Genomic DNA, 22365 nt, shown 5'->3' on the forward strand with positions numbered 1-22365 from the left:
GAGTCATGTCCAGACTATAGTGAGTCATGTCTATAGTGAGTCATGTCCAGACTATAGTGAGTCATGTCCAGCTATAGTGAGTCATGTCCAGACTATAGTGAGTCATGTCCAGACTATAGTGAGTCATGTCCAGACTATAGTGAGTCATGTCCAGACTATAGTGAGTCATGTCCAGGCTATAGTGAGTCATGTCTATAGTGAGTCATGTCCAGACTATAGTGAGTCATGCCCAGCTATAGTGAGTCATGTCCAGACTATAGTGAGTCATGTCCAGACTATAGTGAGTCATGTCCAGACTATAGTGAGTCATGTCATGTCTATAGTGAGTCATGTCCAGACTATAGTGAGTCATGTCCAGACTATAGTGAGTCATGTCCAGACTATAGTGAGTCATGTCCAGACTATAGTGAGTCATGTCCAGCTATAGTGAGTCATGTCCAGCTATAGTGAGTCATGTCCAGGCTATAGTGAGTCATGTCCAGACTATAGTGAGTCATGTCCAGACTATAGTGAGTCATGTCCAGACTATAGTGAGTCATGTCCAGACTATAGTGAGTCATGTCCAGACTATAGTGAGTCATGTCCAGACTATAGTGAGTCATGTCATGTCTATAGTGAGTCATGTCCAGCTATAGTGAGTCATGTCCAGACTATAGTGAGTCATGTCCAGACTATAGTGAGTCATGTCATGTCTATAGTGAGTCATGTCCAGACTATAGTGAGTCATGTCTATAGTGAGTCATGTCCAGACTATAGTGAGTCATGTCCAGACTATAGTGAGTCATGTCCAGCTATAGTGAGTCATGTCCAGACTATAGTGAGTCATGTCCAGACTATAGTGAGTCATGTCCAGACTATAGTGAGTCATGTCCAGACTATAGTGAGTCATGTCCAGACTATAGTGAGTCATGTCCAGACTATAGTGAGTCATGTCATGTCTATAGTGAGTCATGTCCAGCTATAGTGAGTCATGTCCAGACTATAGTGAGTCATGTCCAGACTATAGTGAGTCATGTCATGTCTATAGTGAGTCATGTCCAGACTATAGTGAGTCATGTCTATAGTGAGTCATGTCCAGACTATAGTGAGTCATGTCCAGACTATAGTGAGTCATGTCCAGCTATAGTGAGTCATGTCCAGACTATAGTGAGTCATGTCCAGACTATAGTGAGTCATGTCCAGACTATAGTGAGTCATGTCCAGACTATAGTGAGTCATGTCCAGACTATAGTGAGTCATGTCCAGACTATAGTGAGTCATGTCCAGACTATAGTGAGTCATGTCCAGACTATAGTGAGTCATGTCCAGACTATAGTGAGTCATGTCCAGGCTATAGTGAGTCATGTCCAGACTATAGTGAGTCATGTCCAGACTATAGTGTCATGTCCAGACTATAGTGTCATGTCCAGACTATAGTGAGTCATGTCCAGACTATAGTGAGTCATGTCCAGACTATAGTGAGTCATGTCCAGCTATAGTGAGTCATGTCCAGGCTATAGTGAGTCATGTCCAGACTATAGTGAGTCATGTCCAGCTATAGTGAGTCATGTCCAGACCATAGTGAGTCATGTCCAGCTATAGTGAGTCATGTCCATACTATAGTGAGTCATGTCCAGACTATAGTGAGTCATGTCCAGACTATAGTGAGTCATGTCTATAGTGAGTCATGTCCAGACTATAGTGAGTCATGTCCAGACTATAGTGAGTCATGTCCAGGCTATAGTGAGTCATGTCCAGACTATAGTGAGTCATGTCCAGACTATAGTGAGTCATGTCCAGACTATAGTGAGTCATGTCCAGACTATAGTGAGTCGTGTCCAGACTATAGTGAGTCATGTCCAGACTATAGTGAGTCATGTCCAGACTATAGTGAGTCATGTCCAGACTATAGTGAGTCATGTCCAGACTATAGTGAGTCGTGTCCAGACTATAGTGAGTCATGTCCAGACTATAGTGAGTCATGTCTATAGTGAGTCATATCCAGACTATAGTGAGTAATGTCCAGCTATAGTGAGTCATGTCTATAGTGAGTCATGTCCAGACTATAGTGAGTCATGTCCAGCTATAGTGAGTCATGTCTATAGTGAGTCATGTCCAGGCTATAGTGAGTCATGTCTATAGTGAGTCATGTCCAGACTATAGTGAGTCATGTCCAGACTATAGTGAGTCATGTCCAGACTATAGTGAGTCATGTCCAGACTATAGTGAGTCATGTCCAGCTATAGTGAGTCATGTCTATAGTGAGTCATGTCCAGCTATAGTGAGTCATGTCCAGACTATAGTGAGTCATGTCCAGACTATAGTGAGTCATGTCCAGACTATAGTGAGTCATGTCCAGACTATAGTGAGTCATGTCCAGCTATAGTGAGTCATGTCCAGACTATAGTGAGTCATGTCCAGACTATAGTGAGTCATGTCCAGCTATAGTGAGTCATGTCTATAGTGAGTCATGTCCAGACTATAGTGAGTCATGTCCAGACTATAGTGAGTCATGTCCAGCTATAGTGAGTCATGTCTATAGTGAGTCATGTCCAGACTATAGTGAGTCGTGTCCAGACTATAGTGAGTCATGTCCAGACTATAGTGAGTCATGTCCAGACTATAGTGAGTAATGTCCAGACTATAGTGAGTCATGTCCAGACTATAGTGAGTCATGTCCAGCTATAGTGAGTCATGTCTATAGTGAGTCATGTCCAGACTATAGTGAGTCATGTCCAGACTATAGTGAGTCATGTCCAGCTATAGTGAGTCATGTCCAGACTATAGTGAGTCATGTCCAGACTATAGTGAGTCATGTCCAGACTATAGTGAGTCATGTCCAGACTATAGTGAGTCGTGTCCAGACTATAGTGAGTCATGTCCAGACTATAGTGAGTCATGTCCAGACTATAGTGAGTCATGTCCAGACTATAGTGAGTCATGTCCAGACTATAGTGAGTCATGTCCAGACTATAGTGAGTCATGTCCAGCTATAGTGAGTCATGTCCAGACTATAGTGAGTCATGTCATGTCTATAGTGAGTCATGTCCAGCTATAGTGAGTCATGTCCAGACTATAGTGAGTCATGTCCAGACTATAGTGAGTCATGTCATGTCTATAGTGAGTCATGTCCAGACTATAGTGAGTCATGTCCAGCTATAGTGAGTCATGTCCAGACTATAGTGAGTCATGTCCAGACTATAGTGAGTCATGTCCAGACTATAGTGAGTCGTGTCCAGCTATAGTGAGTCATGTCCAGACTATAGTGAGTCATGTCCAGACTATAGTGAGTCATGTCCAGACTATAGTGAGTCATGTCCAGACTATAGTGAGTCATGTCCAGACTATAGTGAGTCATGTCCAGACTATAGTGAGTCATGTCCAGACTATAGTGAGTCATGTCCAGACTATAGTGAGTCATGTCCAGGCTATAGTGAGTCATGTCCAGACTATAGTGAGTCAACAACGTTTTGATACTGTATATAAAGGTAAATTAATGAATGAAATGTCAGGAAAAAAGGATTAAGTGATGTATTAAGTGATGTTACATGTAGAACTCTGTATTAAGTGATGTTACATGTAGAACTCTGTATTAAGTGATGTTACATGTAGAACTCTGTATTAAGTGATGTTACATGTAGAACTCTGTATTAAGTGATGTTACATGTAGAACTCTGTATTAAGTGATGTTACATGTATCTCTGTATTAAGTGATGTTACATGTAGAACTCTGTATTAAGTGATGTTACATGTAGAACTCTGTATTAAGTGATGTTACATGTAGAACTCTGTATTAAGTGATGTTACATGTAGAACTCTGTATTAAGTGATGTTACATGTAGAACTCTGTATTAACTGATGTTACATGTAGAACTCTGTATTAAGTGATGTTACATGTAGAACTCTGTATTAACTGATGTTACATGTAGAACTCTGTATTAAGTGATGTTACATGTAACTCTGTATTAAGTGATGTTACATGTAGAACTCTGTATTAAGTGATGTTACATGTAACTCTGTATTAAGTGATGTTACATGTAGAACTCTGTATTAAGTGATGTTACATGTAGAACTCTGTATTAAGTGATGTTACATGTAGAACTCTGTATTAAGTGATGTTACATGTAGAACTCTGTATTAAGTGATGTTACATGTAGAACTCTGTATTAAGTGATGTTTCATGTAGAACTCTGTATTAAGTGATGTTACATGTAGAACTCTGTATTAAGTGATGTTACATGTAGAACTCTGTATTAAGTGATGTTTCATGTAGAACTCTGTATTAAGTGATGTTACATGTAGAACTCTGTATTAAGTGATGTTACATGTAGAACTCTGTATTAAGTGATGTTACATGTAGAACTCTGTATTAAGTGATGTTACATGTAGAACTCTGTATTAAGTGATGTTTCATGTAGAACTCTGTATTAAGTGATGTTACATGTAGAACTCTGTATTAAGTGATGTTACATGTAGAACTCTGTATTAAGTGATGTTACATGTATCTCTGTATTAAGTGATGTTACATGTAGAACTCTGTATTAAGTTATGTTACATGTAGAACTCTGTATTAAGTGATGTTACATGTAGAACTCTGTATTAAGTGATGTTACATGTAGAACTCTGTATTAAGTGATGTTACATGTAGAACTCTGTATTAAGTGATGTTACATGTAGAACTCTGTATTAAGTGATGTTACATGTAACTCTGTATTAAGTGATGTTACATGTAGAACTCTGTATTAAGTGATGTTACATGTATAACTCTGTATTAAGTGATGTTACATGTAACTCTGTATTAAGTGATGTTACATGTAGAACTCTGTATTAAGTGATGTTACATGTATCTCTGTATTAAGTGATGTTACATGTAGAACTCTGTATTAAGTGATGTTACATGTATCTCTGTATTAAGTGATGTTACATGTAGAACTCTGTATTAAGTGATGTTACATGTAGAACTCTGTATTAAGTGATGTTACATGTAGAACTCTGTATTAAGTGATGTTACATGTAGAACTCTGTATTAAGTGATGTTACATGTAGAACTCTGTATTAAGTGATGTTACATGTAGAACTCTGTATTAAGTGATGTTACATGTAGAACTCTGTATTAAGTGATGTTACATGTAGAACTCTGTATTAAGTGATGTTACACTTAATATATCAGGATGAAATTATGATAATGATATCGTTGTGCACAATGTTGTAATCTAAATTAATGATAATTACATATGAACTATAATTACATATAAACTACAACCACATATCAACTATAATTACATATTAACTATAACCACATATCAACTATAATTTAATATTAACTATAATTACATATCAACTATAATTACATATTAACTATAATTACATATTAACTATAATTACATATGAACTCAGACTTCCCTCAGATCTTCTGTATTTGAGGGAACGGTGAGTTTTGGTTTGATACACTTTACATGATCATGCAGTTCAATGCCATGAACAGCAACTGGATTATGTATCTTGTGATTTTGCAAACATGAACATATGTTGTGATTAGGGCTGACCCCGACTAAGGATTTGGATGGTCGACTATGATTGGCGAAAATTTGCCATTAGTCGACTATTGGTCGACAAAAAAAAGAAAAGAAAAAAAGAAAAAGAGTAATATTTTTATTTGTTTTTTATTTATTTTTTTATCATTCCATTTGGACTGTGGGGGGTGCTTAATGTCTGAAGGAGTCGACTGAAGGCTTCTTGTCCTCTGCGAAAGCATGCAATTGGTCCACTGATGGATACATCTTGATATTTGTCTAGTCTAGTGTGTTCATTAGATGGTGAAATCCTCTTTCAGTGCCTCTGTGCCTGTTTTCGTAGGCAGTTAGCCTCTGGTATGCGTGCCATTAGTGTTAGCCACGCTTCTAGGCCTTTTTTCTTTTGGGAAGAACGATAAAAACATTTAAAAAATTATAAATATTATTATTATTGTATTCGACTAAGAGGTTGGCTAGTCGACTACGGCTCCTTTCGACCGATTAGTCGACTAATCGGGCTCAGCCCTAGTTGTGATATACAGTACTGTGAAAATGTATACATTGGATGGACTGGCTTTTCCCATTCTGTGATGGGTGTTGATGAAATAAGCACAGGCCTGCTAACGCAAATCCACTTGAGGAAGTAAATGCGACATTCTTGACTTCATATATTGAAATGACTTGAAACGTTTAAAACCTTTGCATCCTAAATATCAATCTGTTTAGCAAATGATGCTGTTGTGATTAGTTCAACACGGGATGAACACAGCGAGGGGGAGGTGTCTTTACAGCAAGGGGGCAGTGTCTTTAGAGCAAGGGGGCGGCGTCTTTACAGCGAGGGGGCGGCGTCTTTACAGCGAGGGGGTGGTGTCTTTACAGTGAGGGGGCGGCGTCTTTACAGGGAGGGGGTGGTGTCTTTACAGCGAGGGGGCGGCGTCTTTACAGCGAGGGGGTGGTGTCTTTACAGTGAGGGGGCGGCGTCTTTACAGCGAGGGGGGTGGTGTCTACTATTTAAATGCAGTCCATTTACAACAACCAGGAAACCACACAATGGGAATCTTAAGTGATTATTAAGTTGTGTCAAAGTTGACCTGCCTTTAGCATTCCAAGTACATGAATGTACTATATGTCAGTATCATGGGAATTTAATTAAGAGTCGTCCTGTTTGCCAACTCAGTGGTGGTGTCTTTGTCATTTTAGGAATTTAATCTGAGATGGCTTGTGTTACCGGTACTCGACAATGCATCATCTCAGATCACTGCATTTGAAATGAGGGATTGAAATAATTCAAATAGTCGACTAATAAGCAAGCAGAGCTTGTGTCACGGCAGCTGCTGCTGCTGAGCGACTGGAGAGAAGCCGCCTAAACAAGGTGAGCAGTTAAACGCTGGAAGACTCAGCATGAGCTCTGGATGAAACGTCGAGGACACAAGCCCCATCAAGACTCAAACAGCAACACATGGACAGAAAGAACCATTTAAACATTCCAGTTTAGTTTAGTATCAATGTACAACCATGTACAGAATATGAAACTGTAATAAATAGATCGAATTAAAGCCCTATTTGTTGCCTGTTGATAGCCGTTTCAGGCGGCAAAATCCATTCAGCGGTTCTCGAGTTACATGCCGATATGTGAGGCGTGCGCCGAAGTAGACGGCAGACTTTACATTTTTTCAAATACCACTCCAGACTCCCGAGCCTCTACAGTACCTCCGTCAATCATTTGGCGAAAATGATTGGACAGGGTTGTAACCAATGAGTGTAGCTTTCCAATGGTACCCCACGTGGGAATGAGCGAATCAGGGATCTAGGTGAATAGTCACAAGCGAAAACAGGAAGAGAATTCTCCGTCAAATGCAGAAAATCTAAGAGAAAATCGTTTTGAGCTCTTTTTTCTTTTCTCACCTTTTACCAAAACCGCTTCTAATCACTCATTTCTGAACGGATTTTTATGAAATTTGGACATGTACTACACAATACTTCAGGCTATGGACTTCTTTTTGGAAATACTACTTCTGGATCACTAACTACTACAGAAAAACATAAGTAACACGTTTTTCTACAACTCAAGTTCAGACCTATGTTACTCTATTTCATTAGCATTAAAAGTGATTTTCTTTATTGCATCAGAATGTCATCTTTCAAAAGAGACCAGGTTCATGCATGTGCTATAAGTATAAAGTATAGTATTTTAGTTTGCAAAAAAAGTATGCAGTCCTCAAGTTCAAGTAAAATAATGGCCACTTTTGGGGGTGCCTGTTAAGAGGTTAATGGCCATATATGAGGAAATAGCTTAAAAGTGCTATAGATAAAATGTAGACTCATCTTTTAAAAATTATTATTATTATAATAATAATAATAATAATAATAATAATAATAATAATAATAATAACAATAACAATAACAATAACAATAACAATAATAATAATAATAATAATAATAATAATAATAATAATAATAATAATAATAATAATACATCCACAGAGCTTTTGGAAAGGTGCAGAAAAAGTATTGCTTTTCCCACCAAAATAAATGATTGATTTATGATCATTAGTCAATTTATTATGACTTATATGTTGAGTGCATGTACCCCCCCATATCCTCTAGTCTATGCCTTCTACAACGGCGCTCAGGTTCCTCTGATTGGCCACGACGCCCACGTGACCCTACGTGGCCCGCCCCCTTCCTGCCGCGCCGCGTTCCCTCAGCTTCCCGAATCATTAAAAAAATATACCGTTAACTGGAATATGTTGTTTCTTTACACATATGTTGGATTATGTTAACTGGAATATGTTGTTTCTTTACACATATGTTGGATTATGTAATTGGTTTGTCATGACAAACCAAAAGAAATCGCGAATTAACCGGTGGCCACAACAGCACACAGTACTGGTGGTGGTGGAGGACCGGGGGGCTCCGCGTCTCGGGGCGGCAGGGGGAGAGGAGGCAGCCGGGGAGGTCGAGGGGGAAGACGGACGCCTGTCTGCAAGAAAGTGGTCTACGACGACCACGAGAGTGAAGAGGAGGACGACGCGGTCAGCTTGCGATCAGAGGAGGACGAGTACTGTGTGTTGTTGTTTCCAAAAAAAAATTCCATTATTCCTAGCTGCAGTATTCAGGCGACCGGGCCTGCTTTGAACACTCTAATTTTTTCAAAGTAAACGCTTCGGAACCCGCGGGACACTCAGTTAAGAGCATCGAGGGGCCACCAAGAGGCATGGGCTGAGACAGGCGGCGACTCGCCTTGCGGCGGACCGCCAGCTCGATCCCGAAATCCAACTACGAGCTTTTTAACTGCAGCAACTTTAAGATACGCTATTGGAGCTGGAATTACCGCGGCTGCTGGCACCAGACTTGCCCTCCAATGGATCCTCGTTAAAGGATTTAAAGTGTACTCATTCCAATTACAGGGCCTCGAAAGAGTCCTGTATTGTTATTTTTCGTCACTACCTCCCCGAGTCGGGAGTGGGTAATTTGCGCGCCTGCTGCCTTCCTTGGATGTGGTAGCCGATTCTCATGCTGCCTCTCCGGAACCGAACCCTGATTCCCCGTTACCCGTGGTCACCATGGTAGACACGTAAGGTACCATCGAAAGTTGATAGGGCAGACATTCGAAAGAGACGTCACCGCCACAAGGGCCAACGATCGGCTAACTGTTATCCAGAGTCACCAGAGGGACCGGTGCCGGCCCGGAGGCGCGACACCGCATGGGTTTTGGGTCTGATAAATGCACGCATCCCCGCAAGGGTCAGCGCTCGTTTGCATGTATTAGCTCTAGAATTGCCACAGTTATCCAAGTAACAGGTGAACGTCCAAAGGAACCATAACTGATTTAATGAGCCATTCGCAGTTTCACTGTATCGGCCATGTGTACTTGGACTTGCATGGCTTGTGCGTTATCACTGCACAAACAACCCTGCTGAAAGTCGCACTGTCGGCACGCGTGACCGAGGCTTCACCGGGCTTACGGCTGGGGCGGCAGCGCTCAACACAACTCTTTGTACAGGACTAGGAGGTACCTCCAACCGAGGTGGGCCCACGCGGAAACCCTGCCTACGGCACCCGGGGACGCCGTGCCCCTGGAAGCGAGGCGATGCACCGTCGCTCTGGCAGTCTTGCCCCGTTGACCACACATGCACTGTTATCACTGCACAAACAACCCTGCTGAAAGTCGCACTGTCCGCACATGTGATCAGGAGGATGCACTGCCTTCGGCTAGGGCCACAGCGCTCAACGCAACCATTTCTACAGGAGTAGGAGGTAGAATACGGAGTTTGGGGTAGGATTCGCGAAAATGTGTTTACCTGAGGCCGGGCGGAACCATGGGGTTGCATTGAAACTTTTCCTACAAGCAACCCGGGTAGACCGCCGCGACCGAGGTTATCGGACTACCAGGTCAGACGGGCCGACTTAGTCTCGCTGTACGAGGGCTGGCTGGGGCATGACGGATGGCGTGTCGGCGCCACCCGTATGTATCCCCGACCATAGAGGCGAACCTGCAGGCGGTAGGAACCGTCCGCCGAACACCGGCTGTTAGGCCGCGTCGGCAGGGGCCCTCCCAAGGCAGGTCACGTTTTCCATTCGATCAGTGTGGGTGTCCGATGCGTTCACTGGGGCCCGGGGCTCCGCGCCCACGGGCCGGGGTAGTCGGTTTTGTCCCCGGGTCGATCCGACCGCCCTGGACCACTTTCCCATGAATGGGAGCTAAATACAACGTTTTTGACTTTTTTTTTTATCAAAAAAAAGTTTTTTATGAAAAAAGAAAAAATATAAAAAAAAAAAAAAAAAACTTTTTAAAAAAATTTCGGGACCTCCATGATTTGGGGGTCTTCGTCGAAAAAATCCGATCCGACATGAGGCTCCCGTTCGTCGGGCACGAAACGCAGGTTTTCAGCCTCCTCCAGGCCTCCGGGAGCCACCCGGAGACCTCTCTCCATACTATAGGGATGGTACCTGTCTGTCAGCACCCCCCTGCGCACGACATAGCCGAGAAAGGCCGATTTTCGAGGGCCATGGGGGAGAGGCCCCCCCAGGATCGACTTTTTTTACTTTGGCCTTGTCCGGTTTTTTTTTGCAGGATTTTGCGCGCCGCGTGGGAGCAAATTCGAGACACATACCGATAGCAAAAAGGTGTCCCACGACCTCCTCTATGTCCGGGGCATTTCCGGGGCATTTTCCAAAAAAAAATCGTGAATTAACCGGTGGCCACAACAACACACAGTACTCGTCCTCCTCTGATCGCAAGCTGACCGTGTCGTCCTCCTCCTCTTCACTCTCGTGGTCGTCGTAGACCACTTTCTTGCAGACAGGCGTCCGTCTTCCCCCTCGACCTCCCCGGCCGCCTCCCCGGCTGCCTCCTCTCCCCTGCCGCCCCGAGACGCGGAGCCCCCCGGTCCTCCACCACCACCAGTACGCGTCTCTACAATTCGTAGCCGCATTTCTGCAGACCCCTCTCTGATTGGTTGAGGCCATTTCTGCAGACCCCTCTCTGATTGGCCGAGCGCGCGCATGCGCATGAGCCGCGACAAGCTCCTCTGGAAACTCCGTTAAGCTCCAGAGAGAGAGGCTGAAAACCCACAGTTGTTGCCCGACGGATGGGAACCGAATCCCGGATCCGAGGTTTCTGATGACTACCCCCAAAACATGGAGGTCGCGAACGCAATTTATACGCATGGAAGTATTACGAATCATTAAAAAAATATACCGTTAACTGGAATATGTTGTGTGTGCCTTTACACATATGTTGGATTATGTAATTGGTTTGTCATTAAATGTTGTGCCTTACTAATAATAACTAATTCCTTGGTCAATAGAAGTCTCTGTGATACTTTCTGAATATGATTTGGGAGGGTTATAATAGAAGAAAGACAGTGTAAACAATATAACGTTATGTGAATAAACCGCAAAATAATAACTAATTCCTTGGTCAATAGAAGTCTCTGTGATACTTTCTGAATATGATTTGGGAGGGTTATAATAGAAGAAAGACAGTGTAAACAATATAACGTTATGTGAATAAACCGCGAAATAATAACTAATTCTGTTATGTTATATAATGTTACAATGTACAGTTTCTAACAGCTGGCTGTGTTGTGAAATGTGCATAACGTTATGAATAAACCGCGAAGTCACGCGAAATAACGTTATACGCGAATCTGGTAGTACATATCTTTTTATCTGCAATCTTGATATAACATTACATCCGCCTTTTACCGCGTGACGAGCTAAACCAATCAGAGAGGGGCTTCGCTCAACCAATAAGAGAGGGGCTTCGCTCAACCAATCAGAGGTCTGCAGAAATGGAGTTCAACCAATCAGAGAGGGGTCTGCAGAAATGCGGCTACGAATTGTAGAGACGCCACCAGTACTGTGTGTTGTTGTGGCCACCGGTTAATTCGCGATTTCTTTTGGTTTGTCATGACAAACCAATTACATAATCCGACATATGTGTAAAGAAACAACATATTCCAGTTAACGGTATATTTTTTTAATGATTCGGGAAGCGCGGAAGCTGAGGGAGCGCGGCGCGGCAGGAAGGGGGCGGGCTAGCGTAGGGTCACGTGGGCGTCGTGGCCAATCAGAGGAACCCGGAACCTGAGCGCCGTTGTAGAAGGCATAGAGGCCCCCCTACTTCCCATGTCCCCACATGGAATGACCTGATTGGATAAACGTGCTGCTGACATGCTGCTACTCGAGTGGGACATAGTGGCTCAATGTTGTCTATAGCACCTTTAAAAGTAATTTATGACGTCTTATATTTTCCATTTACTTTAATGGCCATTTATGAGTGAGGAAATAGCTTAAACTAATGTTACAGACTGTTGATCGATTGATGTTATTTTAAAAACACCAGCTCTGGGACATAGTCCAGTAACACCAGTACTTTAGTCCAGGCCAGGGGGACAGAGTCCAGTAACACCAGTACTTTAGTCCAGGCCAGGGGGACAGAGTCCAGTAACACCAGTACTTTAGTCCAGGCCAGGGGGACAGAGTCCAGTAACACCAGTACTTTAGTCCAGGCCAGGGGGACAGAGTCCAGTAACACCAGTACTTTAGTCCAGGCCAGGGGGACAGAGTCCAGTAACACCAGTACTTTAGTCCAGGCCAGGGGGACAGAGTCCAGTAACACCAGTACTTTAGTCCAGGCCAGGGGGACAGAGTCCAGTAACACCAGTACTTTAGTCCAGGCCAGGGTGAAACCTAGCATGCATGTCTACATGGAAAGAACAGATAACACAGTAACGCCCTGAGGCTCCATCACGGTACCTTTGGGGATGAGGGGTGTGCAGGGGCGGGGCGGCTGATCTGTCACGGCAAGGAGGACACAAAAACAATAATCAAAACAATAATACAATACAATACAGTGCAATACAATCACCCCATGCTTAACACGGTCACTCAGCGAGTTATTATTATCTGTATTAAAAGCTTACAGTCTTCTCCAGAGTCAGACAAGATAGATAGATAGATACCGACTACTTGTCAACTTGGTTAATAAAAGTTACTACTGTACTACTATCAGAAATAAACAGACTAACATTACTTCACAGCCTCCTCCGCAGATATAAATACACATGTCTGGGTCTTTACCTGATTAAAGTAATTAAGCTAAATCAATACAAAACCAAGAAATAAAAGAGGGGCCGGAGCTCTATGACGCCATTAAACCATCCATCAGTCCTGAGCTCTATGACGCCATTAAACCATCCATCAGTCCTGAGCTCTATGACGCCATTAAACCATCAATCAGTCCTGAGCTCTATGACGCCATTAAACCATCCATCAGTCCTGAGCTCTATGACGCCATTAAACCATCCATCAGTCCTGAGCTCTATGACGCCATTAAACCATCAATCAGTCCTGAGCTCTATGACGCCATTAAACCATCCATCAGTCCTGAGCTCTATGACGCCATTAAACCATCCATCAGTCCTGAGCTCTATGACGCCATTAACCCATCCATCAGTCCTGAGATCTATGATGACGCCAAGCAAACCTCCACCTGAGATCTAGATCTCTATATATATATATATACACACACACATATACTGTACATACATACACCTCTCTTGGTAGCGCCTGGGGTGTGGTCAGCAATAGCAAGCCCTGCCCTATCCCCACTCAACCCTAACCCACATCAGACCAAAACTAAACTAGGCTCTTTGGCCTAGAGATTCCACCTTTAAATGTTTTTTAAAAGACGTCATTCAAAACACGTCATATCTTTTCTTGGTATAATATATCTGAAGACGTTTCAAATGTGTTGTCATTTGCCCATGCATTATTTTGCGCCCCAAAAAAGGTTATGATTAGGGATGTCCCGATCCGATCACGTGATCGGAATCGGCGTCGATCACGTGCTTTTCAGAGTATCGGGGATCGGGAAAAAATAATAATAAAAATCGGCAGTCAAAAAAAAAAACATTTATTCAACAAACATGACCATGTCCACGTCTTAAACTCATACGGAGGCCTTAGTTTTGGTTTTAAATTACATAATATATCATCATTAATGTATTTATTGTCACACAGAGCAGAATAATTATCCACAACAAACACATTCCCCTTTAATTTTCACCGTTGCAACAAACATTCCCTTTAATTTAGACGCTACACGCTACACGCGAGTCGCGACCACATCACAACAACAACACGTCGACTCGCTCCCGAAACACGGTTAATATCCACTGACTTGAGCAGCTAGACTTAATGTCAGAGGTTTGGAACTAAGCATTTAAAAATAGAAAGTCAAGCCAGTTGCAATGTTTGCAAGGACGAGATTCCGCGTGGAGGAAAAACTCATGAAGCAGCAGGCTGGAGGCGAAGTTTTCAAACTAACTTTTCAACAGGAGGATAACGTTACGTGACTTTATCGTCGGCGTTTCAGACCAGAATGGACCATTACGTAAGTCGAACACTGAATGTATACTAATGTGCAAACATATATTGAAACTTTTAATATTTCTCATATGAAGCAGAAGCACATTTCTCAGGGTGAATGTAATAACAAACGCCTCCGCGCTCGCGCCCCGGATATAGGCAACAGATGGGCTTGTCTCACTCTGCCAGTTTCTGACAAAAATGCGTCAAAATTGATTACTAATGTGAAAGATCGGATCGGAAACGATCGGATCGATAGATATTTAAAATCATATGATCGGGATCGGATCGGAAGCAAAAAAAGGCGATCGGGACATCCCTAGTTATGATCCTTGGCAGGTTAGCAGTTATAGTGTGGGCTCCTGGGTAGTGGGTACTCACATGCTCTGGTTAGTGACAGAGAGGCTCCTGGGTAGTGGGTACTCACATGCTCTGGTTAGTGACAGAGAGGACCACACAGTCGGCCGGCTTCCGCTCTTCCTGGACCTGTCGGTAGAACTTCTGGTACAGAGATTTACGCTTGTCTGCCGTACTGCAAACTTCCGGCTTAGCTGGGGTGGAGATGGTTGGGGGGGGGGGGGGGGGGGGGGGGGGGGAGAGGAAGAGAGGAAGGAAAGAGGAGTAGGAGATGTGGAAAGAGAGAAAGGGGGGAGGGGGGAGAAAAGAAAAAAGGTAAAACATTTGCCATCTTTTGGAAGTGTTACACAGGAAATGTAGAGAATGACAGAATTCTAAGTTACGAGTTCCCCATGGAGCCCCAGACAGTTGATATACCTGGGTCTGACCACAGAGGAGGCCGTTCACAATGAAGACTTGTACCTGTTCAAAATCATGACACTAGCTGGTAAGAAGGCCATCACAGGGAGCTGGCTCAAAGAAGCCGCTCAGGACAAAGAGACATGGAGGGGGATAGTGGAGGAGATAAGCGCTATGGAGAAAATGACATTCCTGCTGAGAATGAAGGCCAAGGCGTACGACAAACGCTGGTCGAAATGGACAACATATGAGCCGTTAGACGAATAAAGACTGCCTTAGCGCAACCGCAACGGACTCGACTTAACAAGAGCAAATACAGCCCCCCCCCCCCCCCCCCCCCCCCCCCCCCCATACAGCATTGTCCTGTCCTGTGAGTCTTGTGGTGGTGGTTGTCATATTATTACTGTGTGAACTGTGAAATGTTTATGTAAAAGTTAATGAATCCTGGAAAATGGACATGTACAAAAAGACATCTATGCAAAAACGGGAAACCATACTGCAAAAGAAAAGTTTATATATGTGAAAAAGTGACTGCGAAATGGAAGTGGAAAATGTTTATGTGAAAATGTAAAAAAGTGACTTTGGAAAGGAAAAAGTGGAAAATGAACAAAAATAAAGAGTTATAAAAAAATAAATAAAAACATTTGCCATCAAGTATTTTAATCCATTGACAGAATAAGATAATTGACTGATCCTAGGCTCCACCCTCTCTTAGCTTGCCAGAAGAAAGGAACAGTTGTGATTGGAGGGTCAAAGAGAGAGGGCGGTATTCATTTGGGGGTCCCTCGTCCTATACGCTGCAGATTCTCAAACATTTTAGGACCCTACATTGTTACACATTAAGCCAAGGACCCCCATTTGATAAGATTTAGTCTCAAGAGACCTCTATCGAATACATTAGTCTAAGATCTCTATCTAATACATTTAGTCTCAGACCTCTATCTAAAACATTTAGTCTCGGACCTCTATCGAATACATTTAGTCTAAGATCTCTATCTAATACATTTAGTCTCAGACCTCTATCTAATACATTTAGTCTCAGACCTCCATCTAAAACATTTAGTATCGGACCTCTATCTAAAACATTTAGTCTAAGACCTCTATCTAATATCTTTAGTCTAAGACCTCTATCTAATACATTTAGTCTCAGACCTCTATCTAATACATTTAGTCTCAGACCTCTATCTAAAACATTTAGTCTCAGACCTCCATCTAAAACATTTAGTCTCGGACCTCTATCTAAAACATTTAGTCTCAGACCTCTATCTAAAACATTTAGTCTCAGACCTCCATCTAAAACATTTAGTCTCGGACCTCTATCTAAAACATTTAAAGCTGCGGTTACACCTTTCGTTTCATCTTCGTATTGTCATATGCGTTTCGCCGCGACGTTGTGCGCCTCGAGTCACACTTTCGTTTTTTTTTCGTTTTTGTCACCTGAGCACACTGATGTAGTACACTGCCAAAGCAGTAGGTGGCAGTAGGTGGCAAACATGAAGGCAATTTCAACCAATCAGAACTTGAATGTGCCAATACACTTCCTGGAAGCTCCAGCAAAGAAAATGTCAACAAGGCGGGCGCCTATGAGCGCCACCATCTTGCTATTTACCCAATGCAGCAATTCTTTTTCAGCAAAGCCTAATAAAAGTGCAATAAACAAAACGGATACATTCACTGTGTGTTCTGCCTGTCATTTGTTGATGAAACAAAACTAACATCAACACAAGTGACCACCAAGAGCGGATAGTTTAGTCTAAAAAAAGATCGGTAGCATTGTTAGCTGCATGCTAACGTCAATGGAATTTGCCATTATAACAGTATAGCATTGTGGCTAGAAGCTAACGTTAGCTCACGCTACTTAGCCAGCACCAAACTGATGATATCGGGAGCTATGAGTAGTTAGATAACACTAGAGACAACGCTGTGTGTATTAAACAAAGGTGAATAGATGACTGGGCCATTTTGTTTAATGCTTGTTAAGTTGAAAGAGGAGCTTTGAGCTAACAGGGTTTGATAGCTAACACTAGCTCATGTTATCCAGTGGCAGTGCCAATCGTTAATGCTAGCAGAATGAATGGATGTAAACTTTATTTAACATATTGCATATGGGTACAATACAATACGGCTCAATACAAACAATTGTTAAGGGAATGCAGACTGTTGTAGCTTGGACTGGGGTCCTTATAACAATAACTTGACAACACATAGTAGCTGCAGCTATTTGGTTTGGGACAGCTCTGCTGTCACCGGAAGGGCACGCAGATGGTATCTACTGCGCATGGGCGTTTTCGCAACAACGGCTCCGTGCAGACTACACGCTGTTGTCGGCGTGTTTTTTTAGCGGTTCTCCAAAACGCAAACACAATTTAGCGTTTCAGCCGTATCCGCAAAAAAACGCATTTCTGTGTAATAGGGACATGAAACGTATTCAAAAACGTATAAAAAACGCCACAAATACACTAGTCTAACCATGGCCTTTAAGACAGGGGTCGGCAACCTGCGGCCTCGAGGCCAATCAGCTGCGGCTCCCTGACGATTTCAAAAAAAGAAAAAGAAAAAAGAAAATTTTTACTTTATTATTTCTTTTTGACCTCTTGTGTTGGAGATCGATGTGATACTTCGACACTGAAATAAAAACAATATTTCTTCAACTAAAATATTATGTCAACTAAAATAATTCGTCCACTCCACTCAAATATTATGTCAACTAAAATAATTCGTCCCCTCAAATATACGTCACACCCCCACGCCTCTCCCTGTTGTGTCGTCTGCAGGTGGTTAAGTTTCCGACGATGGTAAGCTAACCATGGATAAATCCAAGAAAAGGAAAGTCTCAGAGGAAAATAGAGGATTTAATTCAGCATGGACAAATTAATTTGCTTTCACGGCTAATGACGACACAGGCTTACCTGTATGCCTGATATGTGGTGATAAATTTGCAAACAACAAAAGATGGAATGTTGAAAGACATTTCCAGAATAACCACACAGCATTTTCTGAAAAATACCACGCTGGAGATGAAAGGAAAAGAGCGATTTCGGACCTGCTGCGGAAAAATGACCAGAGCAAAATTACTTTTACGAAGTGGATCAAGACTCCAAACACAACTGTTGCTAGTTTTGTGGCATCTCAGGAGATAATAAAGCGTGGGAAGCCGTTCACAGATGGGGAATATATGAAGGAAACATTCATAAAAATATCCGACCATCTATTCTCGGACTTCAAAAATAAAAGGGAAATTGTTCAGAAAATTAAAGATATGCCGCTCTCTGCAAAGACTGTGTTACCCGTTTATTGCACAATGTTGTTTTATTGGATTCTATTATATGTTGTACTACTGTATTGCACATCGTTGCGGGCAAGACCACCCGCATTTCATTGTATACTTGTATGCTGTGACAAATAAAACTCTTGACTTGACTGTCAAGGACAGGGCCATTAAGATGGCAAAAAACATCACAGATCAACAAATAGAAGACATTAATTCAGCTCCAGCGTTCTCAATAGCATGTGATGAGTCAAGTGATGTAAATGATATTGAACAGACAGCGCTGTTATGCAGATACGTGAACTCTGATGGGCCGCAGGAAGAAATCATCGAGTTGATACCGTTAAAAGGCCAAACACGGTGGGAGAGGACATTTGTGAGGCTGTGCTAAATTGTTTAAAAGCCAAAGAAATAAACACCACACACATGGTGTCAGTGGCCACTGATGGGGCACCAAGTATGAGAGGAACACACGCGGGGTTTACTACGTTACTTCAGACGTCGCTGGATCGAGAGCTGCTGACGTTTCACTGCATCCTGCACCAAGAAGCACTGTGCGCTCAAACATTTCCCCGGCCTGAATACAAGGAGGTGATGGACCTCGTCATTCAGATGGTGAACAAAATAATGGCAAGAGGATTAAACCACCGACAGTTCTGTTCATTTTTAGATGAAGTCGACGGCACATATTCGGATCTCCTGCTGCATAATAAAGTCCGATGGCTGTCCGGGGGAGAGGTGCTGAAACGTTTTGCTGCGTGTCTGGAACACGTGAACACTTTCCTGGAAAGCAAGGGCCTCATCTATCCAGAACTGGAACATCCAGATTGGCTGGAAAAGCTGCACTTCATGGTGGATATGACGGGTCACCTTAACGTGCTGAACAAAAGTCTCCAGGGAAAAGGAAGCACGGCCATTCAGATGCTGGAGAATGTTTTGGCATTTGAGCGCAAGATGACGGTGTTTGCCAGAGATGTGCAGACAGGTTCGTTCTCTCACTTCCCCTCCATGAGAGAATTAAAAGAAGCACACAACCACATCAATTGTGAGAACTTACAGCATGTGATTATCGAAATGCAAACTGCATTTGGACAACGATTCTCTGATTTTAGAAAGGAAAAAAACACACTATCCTTCCCCGTCACACCCCTGGGCATCGACCCATGCATGCTGAACACGTCAGCATTCAGAGGAGTAAGTCAACCCGACCTTGAAATGGAACTGGCCGACATAGCTGATAGAGTTGTGGGTGTCCAAGTTCAAAAGCCTGACAGCTGATCTTGAAGATGTCACATGTCAGAAGGCGACTCTCGCCCGGGGGCACAAATGGAGCGCTGTTGAAAAACTCCCTAAACCCGACAAACTTGTGTTTGAAAGCGTGGAATGCCATTCCCGATACTTATGTGAACATGAAGAAGTATGCATTTGGAGTCCTTTCCATCTTTGGATCCACATACTTATGCTAGCAGGTGTTCTCAAACATGAACTACATCAAATCCAAATATCGCTCACGCCTCACAGACGAGTCTGCAGTCCTGCGTGAAGATCAAAGTCACGTCTTACAGCCCCGACATAGAGAAGCTCAGCAGTGCTGTTCAGCTACAGAAATCACATTAAACAGGTGAGAACATTATCATTTAATATGCTATTATTTAGCAAAAAAATATTATTTTAGAACCTGAGCTGATGTTTTTTTATGTTCAGGCTCGATGGTTGATTCCTGTACGTGGATGAAGAAAAATCAAGAGGATGACCAACAACCTGAAATGGACTGAAGTCATAATTAAATACAAACTGGCCTATTTTTATGTTTACTCTTTTTAAAGCGAATAGGCTGCAGATATATGTTTTATTTATTTCAAAGTGGACTACTTTTTATTTTATACATTTTCCACAAATAAGGCAATGACTAAAATAGAGCTGCAGTTCTGTGTTTTATTTCAAAGTAGCTACAGATGCCAGTGTTTTTTCAAAGTGGACTACTTTTTATTTTATACATTTTCCACAAATAAGGCAAGGACTAAAATAGAGCTGCATAGTATATGTTTTATTTCTAGGTCTACAGATGCCAATGTTTTTTCTCCTTCATAAGAGTTTGAGGTTTTCCTTTGTAAAAACAGCAATAAAATGTCAACTGTCATTTTATAATTTCATAAATACTATAAATATAAAGTATTATATCCTTTTTATAGCATTTCGAAAAGCTATCGTTCTCTCGAAAATTTTCGGAAAATTTAAAGGTTCCCCCAAAACGGCATTTATTGGAATATTCTCGAATACACTAGACACGTTGTCGGCCTATTTATGAATCGTTTTCAAATAAACGCTAGATTATCGATAGTATATATACATGTGTACTTACTTATGCATGCTATAGAAGCGGGCTGGAAAATCTATTCTCTCATTTCCTCAACATCACACACACACACGGCACATGCTGATATCTCAGTGAATACAGCTCTGATTATCCTAAAACTGGTAACATAGACTCCTTACCTTAGATCAGATGTTCTCCAAAAAGATTATTCCAATTCCTGATCGCCATTCCAAATATCGATCGCGTTTATTGATTATTGGCTGCTGTAAATATATATTCCACGCTGCGTTCCATCTCGCGATCACTTCCATTTTCATCAGACGGCTTGCCAGCACAGTGGAGCCAGTTGGCTCCACCTCCACAGATCCAGCAGTATAATCGAATGGCCTGCAGTTACACAGGGATAGACGATAGGGGGCGGTATTTTCCCATCTGAGCTCCTAGAGGGTCTGCTGTACCAACGGGAGACTCGGTTGATGAAATATGAATTCAGATCGCTAATAAAAAAATCAAACGACAAATCACGTCGTCGGCACTCAACGGGGGGCATGATAAGACGACAATACACGTCGTCGGCACTCAAAGTGTTAAGAGCGGTTTTGAATGTGGGTAGGGATTCACATTACTTTACAGCTTTGGGTAGGGCGTTCCACATTGATGTGGCATAATTGCGAAACATGTTTAGTCCCTTGTTTGAGCCGAATCTGGGTTTAACATGATTTGTTGAGCTTCCTCTGGTGTTGTGGTCGTGGTATTCACTGACCTTTGGGAAGTATTTTGACATGTACATGGGTACCTTAGTCGTATAGTATATCTTGTAGACCAGGCCCATTGCAAGTTGCTGTACTCTTGTCGTCTACTCTAAGCCATCCTAGGTTGTCAAAGTGTGCAGGGGTGAGGTGGGTTCTAGGGGTAAGGTCAAGTAGTAGTCTGACTAGTTTGCTTTGTGATGTTTGTAATCTTGTTTTTAGCGCCTTTGAGGTGCTTTGGTACCATGAGGTGCAAGCATAGTCGTAGTACCCTTGAATGAGTGCTCCTGCCAGAGTCTTCAGGGTATTCTTGTTTACCAGAGAGGAGATCCGGTACAAGAATCGAGTTCGTTGGTTGACTTTTTTTATTACATTGGATGCCATTTTGTCAAAGGAAAGATTTGCCTCTAGGATGGAACCCAGGTAGGTAATTTCATCTTTCCTTGTGACAATATTGTCACCCACTGTAACTGAGAAGCCGTCGGTCTTGCTGAGTTTGTTATTTGAACCGAAGAGAATGGACTCTGTTTTGCCCATGTGTAATGATAGTTTGTAGGGCTGACCCCTATTAGTCGATTAGTCGACTAATCGGTCGAAAGGAGCCGTAGTCGACTGGCCAACCTCTTAGTCGAATATAATTAAAAAAAAAATATATATATATTGATACATTTTTTTGTATCACTTTCCAAAAGAAAATAGGCCTAGAAGCATGGCTAACGCTAATGGCATGCATACCAGAGGCTAACTGCCTACGAAAACAGGCACAGAGGCAGTGAAAGAGGATTTCACCCATTTAATGAACACACTAGACTAGACAAATATCAAGATGTATCCATCAGTGGACCAATTGCATGCTTTTGCAGAGGACAAGAAGCCTTCAGTCGACTCCTTCAGACATTAAGC

The 22365-nt window shown here is 42.5% G+C and overlaps 1 protein-coding gene across 1 annotated transcript in view; it reads right to left on the reverse strand.

Moving 5' to 3' along the window:
• The window catches only part of LOC311229971 (nuclear receptor coactivator 5), a 75172-nt gene that overhangs the window by 3838 nt on the left and 48969 nt on the right, over window positions 1-22365 (reverse strand). Inside the window, exons 4-5 of the mRNA XM_084316079.1 lie at window positions 14800-14923; window positions 12759-12797 (exon numbers count right to left, since the gene is read on the reverse strand). Of these exons, the coding sequence (XP_084172205.1) occupies window positions 12759-12797; window positions 14800-14923 (163 nt within the window). The remainder of the gene's footprint in view (window positions 1-12758; window positions 12798-14799; window positions 14924-22365) is intronic.

Source organism: Notolepis coatsorum (genome assembly GCF_963971535.1).
Source record: "Notolepis coatsorum genome assembly, chromosome: 6".
NCBI classification, from domain to species: domain Eukaryota; kingdom Metazoa; phylum Chordata; class Actinopteri; order Aulopiformes; family Paralepididae; genus Notolepis; species Notolepis coatsorum.